The 8,885-nt window shown below is 51.8% G+C and overlaps 1 protein-coding gene across 2 annotated transcripts; it reads right to left on the bottom strand.

Annotated features, from left to right (window-relative positions):
• Positions 1 to 504: 504 nt before the first annotated feature.
• On the bottom strand, positions 505 to 8,243 carry TFEB (transcription factor EB). 2 transcript variants are annotated; one of them, XM_063177824.1, is made up of 8 exons: positions 8,011 to 8,243; positions 6,764 to 7,018; positions 5,973 to 6,053; positions 5,318 to 5,438; positions 5,154 to 5,210; positions 4,154 to 4,229; positions 3,507 to 3,654; positions 505 to 2,221 (listed from the first exon to the last, which is right to left on the bottom strand). In XM_063177824.1, exons 1-8 carry the CDS (start codon positions 8,203 to 8,205, stop codon positions 1,793 to 1,795), a joined length of 1,362 nt encoding a protein of 453 aa, XP_063033894.1. In that variant the 5' UTR covers positions 8,206 to 8,243; the 3' UTR covers positions 505 to 1,792. The 2 variants fall into 2 exon arrangements, with proteins under 2 accessions (XP_063033894.1, XP_063033895.1); XM_063177825.1 differs by lacking the exon at positions 505 to 2,221 and adding an exon at positions 2,272 to 2,417.
• Between the last annotated feature and the right edge of the window lie 642 nt (positions 8,244 to 8,885).

The raw sequence follows: 8,885 nt of genomic DNA, 5'->3' as shown, positions 1-8,885 counted from the left end.
GGCCAGGGGTGACCCTGGTGGGGACAATTCTCTTTGCAGGCACTGATGGCAGCACACAAAGGGTGCCAAGGCCTCCTGTGAACACCCCCGGAGCTCTGAGCTCTCCTGGATCCTCCTCTTCCTCACCTGGAGCCCCTCCCAGGCCACCCAGTGTCCCCTCAGGTCCCTGCCCTGCTCCAGCTCCTCCTCACTCCGCACTTCCCCACACCCTCACATCCCACACACCTCTCTGTGGGGCTGTTCCCACCTCCAACCCCAGATCCTGTCACCAGGGGCCACCTGTGTCCCCCCAGGACATCCCTGTGACCCCCTAGGACATCCCTGTGTCCCCCCAGGACATCCCTGTGTCCCGCCAGGTCACCCAGCCCCATGATGGGGACACACAGTGACCCCACAGCCCAGCACAGACCCCTCTGTGGGGCACCTTCAATCCCAAATCCTGTCACCAGAGGCCACCTGTGTCCCCCCAAGATACCCCTGTGTCCCTCCAGGTCACCTCTATGTCCCCCCAGGACATCCCTGTGTCCCTCCAGGTCACCCAGCCCCATGATGGGGACACACAGTGACCCCACAGCCCAGCACAGACCCTTCCTGTGGGGCTGGCCCCTACCTCCAAACCCAAATCCTGTCACCAGGGGCCACCTGTGTCCCCCAGGACATCCCTCTGTCCCTCCAGGTCACCTCTATGTCCCCCCAGGTCACCCAGCCCCATGATGGGGACACACAGTGACCTGGGGGGACCATTCCCAAGGGGTCTCCTCTCCTCTCCAGCTTCTGTCCCTCAATAAACCCTGGAGGGTTTTCCATCCTTCCCCTGCCCTTCCCAGCTCATTCCCAGCTGGATTTTGGAAGTCAGGACCTGAGGCAGAGCCCAGAGCAGCTCCCCAGTCCAGAGCTGTGGAACAAACTGGTGACACTGGGAGGAGGAACAAGCCCTGAATTCCAGCTGGGGGCAGCAGCTCAGCTTTGGCAGCTGGCACCAACCATTCCCTGCTCACAGCCTGGAGCTTCCTGCCCACGTGGGGCAGGACTTGCAAGGAGTATCCCCAAAAAAAGAAGTGGAAAACCCTTTTTATCCTCCCAGGAAAACCCTTTTAACCCTTTTATCCTCCAGGACAGAGCTGGGGGTGTCACAGGGCATAAACACTGGTTGGGGACACCTCCAGGACACTCAGGGTCACCTGGCAGCCTTGCCCCGAGGTTTTGGGGTGCTGGGGGTGACAACGAGGGGGTTGGTGGAGCATCAAACCCCCCCATTCCAGGTGTTCTGGAACCTTCAACACCCCCCAGTGGTGCTGTATTAATGAATGCACTCTAATTAACCCTGCTGGGACCCCAGAGGCAGTGAGTGCTCCCAGCAAGGAGGGACTGGGTGCACTGGGAAGCATCCAGGGGCTGAGGAGGACTCGGGGGGGATGAAGGATCCCAGAGCAAGGCGAGGAGACACCAAACAGGACACAAAGCTCACGGGGGCTCCAGGCTCCCAGGCACCACCCCAGGGAAGGGGGTGAGGCCAGGAGGCTTCAGCTGAAAGGCAAAGCAGCCCAGATGTCACTGCCAGGCTGCGCAATCTGCGGTCAGGCCGAGCCAGGAAGGTCCATCCTCCTCCTCCTCCTCCTCCTGGCCAAAAGAAGCTGTGACAGACTCGGTGGCACCCGAGCCCTCCTTGCATAGACAAAGGAACTCCTGGGGAGATCCAGGTGTGTGGTGGGACGGGCTCCTCCTGCCAGGAGGCTCCTGGGCCGTGCCCACCCAAAGCTGAGCCGCAAGCCCTGCCCTGGCAGCTGCCCCATCACAGCATGTCCGCGTCCTCCATGCTGAAGCTGCTGCGGCGGCTGCTGGCCTTGGAGGCCTCGGGGGACATGGCTGAGAACAGGGGGTCAGAGGCCAGCGGCAGCATCGTGTCCTGCATCAGCATCAAGTCCAGCTCCTTCTTGGATAGGGATGGGAAGGAGGAGCTGGGCTCCAGGCTGTCCGGGAAGGAGCCGTCATCGAAGCTCAGGCTGTGGGTGAAGTCCAGCTGGTGATAGGGGGACTGAGGGGGCACAGGCAGCGCTGGCTGAGGCTGTGACTCGGCCTCTGCGGGTGGCAGCAGTGGATCCAGGGTACCCTCGTCCCCGCTGGCTTCTTGCTTGACCACTTGCTGAGCCAGCTCGGCCACGTTGACGCCCGAGGGTGAGGAGGTGGGCAGCCCATGGACACGGGCCTGCATCTCCAGCTCCTGCCAAGGGGACGCACAGGGGGTGTCACACTCAGGGACATGGCACAGAGATGTTTACAGAGGTGGGCAGCCCATGGACATGGGCCTGCATCGGACACAGAGGGGTTTTGAGGGGATGTCACACTCAGGGACATGGCACAGGGACATTTACAGAGGAGGTGGGCAGCCCATGGACACGGGCCTGCATCTCCAGCTCCTGCCAAGGGGACACACAGGGGGTGTCACACTCAGGGACATGGCACAGGGATGTTTAGGGAGGTGAGAAGCCACCAGGGAAGGATCTGGAAGATCCACGCCAAGCTCAGCACACTGCAGTGAGCCTCAGCCATCAGGTTTGAATCAAGACCTTGCTCCTGGTGACTTCCCAGCCAAAAAAAGGCAGGAGACTGTCACAGACATCTTTTATGGAAAATCCTTTCCTTAGGATTTTTCCTCCTGAGAAGCTGAGAGGCCTCAGGAACAAAATGCAAACAATGGTTATCTGCTGCTGAGGGATGCAACAGGTGCATCTGTGATTGGTCTCATGTGGTTGTTTCTGATTAAAGGCCAATCACAGTCAGCTGGCTGGGACAGAGAGTCCGAGCCACAAATCTTTGTTATCATTCCTTCTTTTTCTATTCTTAGCCAGCCTTGTGATGAAATCCTTTCTTCTACTCTTTTAGTACAGTTTTAATATTATATATATAATTAAATATAAATAAAATAATAAATATAATAAGATATAGATATAGATATAGATATAGATATAGATATAGATATAGATATATAGATGTAGATATAGATATGGAGATATAGATATAGATATAGATATAGATATAGATATAGATATAGATATAGATATAGATATAGATATAGATATAGATATAGATACAGATATAGATATATATAGATATAGATATAGATATGGAGATATAGATATAGATACAGATATAGATATATAGATATAGATATAGATATATACAGATATATAGATGTAGATGTAGATGTAGATATAGATATAGATATAGATATAGATATAGATATAGATAGAGATATAGATATAGATATAGATATAGATACAGATATATATATAATAAAGTAATAAATTAGCCTTCTGTAACATGGAGTTACAGAAGTAACATGGACAGATCCTGTCCATGGAGTAACATGGAGTCAGACCCTCGTCTCTTCCCTCATCCTCGGACCCCTGTGAGCACGGTCACAGGAGACACCCTGGCCATGCCCTCAGCAGGGCAGGAGTGAGGGTTTGGTGGGCTGAGGACAGGGCAGAGCCAGGGGAGCTCACCTGGATGCGGAGCAGCAGCTGCTTGTTGGCCATCTCCAGGCGCCGCGAGTGGTTCTCCAGGTCCCGGGACCTCTGCAGGTCCTTCTGCATCCTCTTGATGTAGTCCACGGACGCCTTCAGGATTGTCCCTTTGTTCCAGCGCACGTCCCTGTCACCCAGCATGGAAAAAGGGATGGGCCTGGCTGCCAGCAGTGTGGCCACTCCACCCAAAAAGCCCTCGGTGACCCCAATCCTGTGTAGCCCAGATGTTTTCTAAAACATCTTTGCATTAGGATTTTTTTTCCTGAGAAGCCTCAGGAACAAAATGTAAACGTTGATTTACAATGAGGCCTGTTGCTGCTGTGGAATGCAACAGGTGGATCTGTGATTGGTCTCATGTGGTTGTTTTTAATTAATGGCCAATCACAGTCCGGTTGTCCAGACTGTCTCAGTGAGTCACAAAATTTTGTTATCATTCTTTTTCTATTCTTAGCCAGCCTTCTGATGAAATCCTTTCTTCTATTCTTTAAGTATAGTTTTAATATAATATATATAATGAAATAATAAATCAAGCCTTCTGAAACATGGAGTCAACATTCTCATCTCTTCCCTCATCCTGAGCCCCCTGTGAGCACCACCCCAATCGTGCAGGAGCCATGGATACCTACAGGTCGTTGGCTTTGGGGATCAGCATTCCCAGCTCCTTGATGCGGTCGTTGATGTTGAACCTTCGCCTCCTCTCGACTGTGGGTGACAGGAGAGGGATGGAAGTGAGCAGGCAGCAAGCAGGGAAGGCTCTGTGTCCCTCCCACGTGTCCTTCCTGTCCCTCGTGTCCCACATCCCTCTGTTGTGCCCCAAAGGAACCGGGGAGCCCAGGATGAGGAAGCTCAGGAGCCAGCCCTGCTCCACGCCTGGCCCAGCAGCTCTGATCCTCCCTTTGGGTTTGTCGCATATTTTATGAAATATCTTTCCCTTAAGATTTTTCCTCCTGAGAAGCTGAGAGGCCTCAGGAACAAAATGTAAACACTGATTATCTGCTGCTGTGGAATGCAACAGGTGCATGTGTGATTGGTCTCATGTGGTTGTTTCTAATTAATGGCCAATGAAAGTCAGCTGGCTTGGACAGACAGCCACAAACCTTTGTTATCATTCCTTCTTATTCTATTCTTAGCTAGCCATGTGATGAAATCCTTTCTTCTATGCTTTTAGTATAGTTTTACTGTAATATATATCATAAAATAATAAATCAAGCCTTCTGAAATGTGGAGTCAGATCCTCATCTCTTCCCTCATCCTGAGACCCCTGTGAGCGCCACCACAGGGTTCCCATCTGAGAAGGGCTGGGCAGGATGAATCCCACTGGGAGGCACCAGCTGCCCCATGGATCTGCCCCTGGTGCTCCTCCGGGGAAGCTCCTGAGGGGGAAACCTCTCCTGGCTCTCCCATCTCCCCAGCCTTGCTCCCTCACCATCCCTCTCTCCCACCTCTCCAGCTTTTCCAAAGGGTTCCCAACCAACCTGATCCCCCCGGGTGTCCCCTGCACCCCACTCTGCACAGCCAGCAAGGAGGGGCTCAGGGGGCTCCCCTGAGGGTCAGCTGGGATGGGAAGGGGGCCCAGCTCAGAGGAATGAGGATGAAGAGCGATGGGGAAAGCAGAGCTGAACTCACTCAGGTTGTGATTGTCTTTCTTCTGCCGCTCCTTGGCCAGGGCTCGGCTCTCAGCATCTGCAAGAGACCCAGGGTGTCACCCAGAGGGGACAAAGCTGCCCCAGGGCTGGCACTGGGGTCCCTGTACCCCCCTTTCTGCCCCTTGCTCTGGGGCCAGGACGTACCTGTGAGCTCTCTCTTCTGGGTGAGCTCAGCGGGGCAGGAGCTGCTGGTGACGCCAACGAGCGACGCTGTCACCTGAGGGTCCCCGCTGTAGACATTCATGTGGCTGCTGGACATGGGCAGCTGGAAAGCAGAGGGACAGCTGGGTTAGCTCCATGCAGGGCTGGGCACCGGGATCACACCCAGCTGGGCAGCTGGAATTGTCCTCCCAGGTCCTCAAAGCAGCTTTCACCAGAGCAGGAAAGAAAACAGGACTTGAAAGGGCACAGCTGATCCCCTCCCATGGCCAACATCCACAACAGGGCAGGTGAATCACACCTGAGAAGGGCTGGGCAGGATGAATCCCACTGGGAGGCACCAGCTGCCCCATGGATCTGCCCCTGGTGCTGCTCTGGGGAAGCTCCTGGCAGGGAAACCTCTCCTGGCTCTATTCCCCACCCTCTCTCCCACCTCTCCAGCTTTTTCAAAGGGCTCAAACTGTGCTCAAGGGGGACAAAAGCTGGAAAATTGATTCTTGTGGGTGTCACTGCCTCCAAGGACAAGGCTGGCTTAGGGACCACTGTGGGGATGTGGCAGAGGGTCCCCTCTGTACCACCTCTGTACCTGCCAGGACAGGGCTGTGACACCCCCAGGCCCTCCCTGTCACCCCCCACTCACCGTGTTGGGCATGTGGACTTCAGGGTTCATGTAGCCCAAAACATCATCCAGGCGCATGATGTCATCAATGACCTCATCAAACTGAAAGGGAAAGGGACAAGTGACCGTGGGCTCCTCTGCCATTCCCAACACCCTGAGTTCCCCCAGCAGCCTGGGGAAAGCAAACAAATTCTACAATTTTGTGAAAGTTGTAAAGCTGTAAATGTTTATTACAGTGCTGGAGCATGTGGAGATCACTCTCTTTACCAGACATGCACACCTCTGGGAGCTCCAGATCCTTTTTTATCCCCCTCTCAGTACATATGCCTGCCATTTCACAACAGGTTCATACATATTTTTACAGATTTCGGGTGACATTTGCCACCAATTCTTCTTTATCAGGAAGAATTCTTGGGTCAGGTTGTCCTGCTCTCGTAGCAGTCTCTCTGTCCCTCTGTCTGGCCACCACTTTTGGCTGAAGCAGCTTCTCTGAGCACAGGCTTTTACGAGAACAGGCAGCCAGAAGTTGCCTGAGCTTCCTGAGCTTCCTCATGCTGGGCTCCCCGGTTCCTTTGGAGCATGACAGAGGGATGTGGGACATGAGGGACAGGAAGGACACGTGGGAGGGACACAGAGCCTTCCCTGCCTGCTGCCCGCTCACTTTCATCCCTCTCCTGTCACCCACAGTCGAGACGAGGCGAAGGTTCAACATCAACTTTCAAACTGCACACTTAACTCAAAGACGCACATTTCACCCAAACCAAAATGGATTTCTACTCTGGAGAATTTCCAGAGCAGGGAACACTGCTCACCTCCCTCTCGGGGTTGGAGCCGATGTTGAGCATGGCCATGGGGCTGTTGGGAGCGCTGTTGCCCGCAGAGGAGGACAGGACGTGGCCGGGCCGGACGCCGGGGGACGCGGCCGGGGGTGGCTTGGGGGAGTGGCTGGCGGGGCTGACGTGGGCAGCAAACTTGTTCCCGTAGGTCTCCGAGAGATAAGCCTGCACCTTCTTGTCCCGGGACTTCTGCAGGTGGTAGGAGGTGGGGTTCTCCAGGTAGGACTGGACCTGCATGGACAGAACCCATCAGGAACCCGGGTGGAGGTGCCACGGACATATTTGATGAAAAATCTTTTTGCTAGGATCTTTTCTCCTGAGAAGCTGAGAGGCCTCAGAAAAGAAATATAAACAATGATTATCTGCGGCTGTGGAATGCAACAGGCGCATCTGTGATTGCTCTCATGTGGTTGTTTGTAATTAATGGCCAATCACAGTCTGGCTGTCTCGGACTCTGGTCAGTCACAAGATTTTATTATCATTCCATTCCTTTTTATTCTTTGCTGGCCTTCTGATGAAATCCTTTCTTCTATTCTTTTGGTATAGTTTTAGTATATCATTATAATATAATATCATATGATATAATATAATAATAGAATGTAATATGTATATATAGTAATGTGTAATATATTGTAATATGTATATAATGTAATATGATATATTATATCATACCATATATCATACATATTACATGATATATTATATAATACCATATAATATTATTATAGTATATATATAATATATATTATATATACTATATATATTATTATATATTCTATATTATAGAATATATACATTATATTCTATAATATAGAATATGTAATTATATATATAGTATATAATATTTAATTATATAGTATATATTATATAATTATACATATTATATAATATATAATATATAATATATAATATATAATATATAATATATAATATGTATAGTACATAATACATTATATATTATATATTATATATTATATATTATATATTATATATTATATATTATATATTATATATTATATATTATATATTATATATTATATATTATATATTATATATTAAAATAAAATAAAATAATATAATATAATAATGTAATGTAATGTAATGTAATGTAAATCATATATATAATAAAATAATGAATCAGTCTCCTGAAACATGGAGTCATGTCATCTCTCCCCTCACCCTGGGACCCCCACCATCACCACCTGGAGGGGACACCAGGGTACCTTGAGCACCTCCCCGGGCACGGGCGGAGGGGACTGGAAGTGGACGGGGGTGTTGATGGCGGGGCTGGAGGCCACGGGCATGCGCTGCTGCTGCATGTAGCTCATCATCATCTGCTGCTGCACCCGCTCCCGCTCGGCTTCCTGCTGCGCCTGCTGCTTCATCAGCTCCATCCGCAGCCCGATGCGCGACGCCATGGCGGCACACGGGGACGGAGGCCACCGAGGTCACCCTGCTGGGAGGACACGGCATGTTACCCACAGACTGCCAGGAAGACACCGACAGCCTGGCACCGTGGGGAAACTGAGGCACGGAGAGATCCCAGAGCACCCACGCTGGCACAGAGGTCACACTGCCGGGAGGACACAGCATGTCACCAACACCCTGCCAGGACGACATGGCACATCACCCACAGCCTGCCAGGACACAGCACGTCACCCACAGCCTGCCAGGAAGACACCGACAGCCTGGCACCGTGGGGAAACTGAGGCACGGAGAGATCCCAGAGCACCCACGCTGGCACAGAGGTCACACTGCCGGGAGGACACAGCATGTCACCCACAGCCTGCCAGGAGGACATGGCACATCACCCACAGACTGGCACAGTGGGGAAACTGAGGCACGGAGAGACATCCCAGAGCACCCACCCTGGCACAGAGGTCACCCTGCCAGGAGGACATGGCACGTCACCCACAGCCTGCTAGGACACGGCACAGCACTGACAGTGTGGCACCGTGGGGAAACTGAGGCACGAAGATATCCCACAGCACCCACTCTGGCTCGGAGGTCACCCTGCCAGGAGGACACTGCACGTCACCCACAGCCCAGCACAGCAGGGAAACTGAGGCACGGACAGACATCCACTCTGGCTCGTGAT

The sequence above is a fragment of the Melospiza melodia genome, chromosome 28, assembly GCF_035770615.1.
Source record: "Melospiza melodia melodia isolate bMelMel2 chromosome 28, bMelMel2.pri, whole genome shotgun sequence".
Lineage (NCBI taxonomy): Eukaryota > Metazoa > Chordata > Aves > Passeriformes > Passerellidae > Melospiza > Melospiza melodia.
This window is presented reverse-complemented; position numbering and strand designations above follow the sequence as displayed.

Coding starts and splice junctions, on each gene's coding strand:
- TFEB (XM_063177824.1), bottom strand. CDS start 8,205: ATGGCGTCGCGCATCGGGCTGCGGATGGAGCTGATGAAGCAGCAGGCG. Junction 7,019..8,010: donor TGCCCGGGGAGGTGCTCAAG/GTACCCTGGTGT, acceptor CTGTCCATGCAG/GTCCAGTCCTACCTGGAGAA. Junction 2,222..3,506: donor AGCTGCTGCTCCGCATCCAG/GTGAGCTCCCCT, acceptor TCCCCTTGGCAG/GAGCTGGAGATGCAGGCCCG.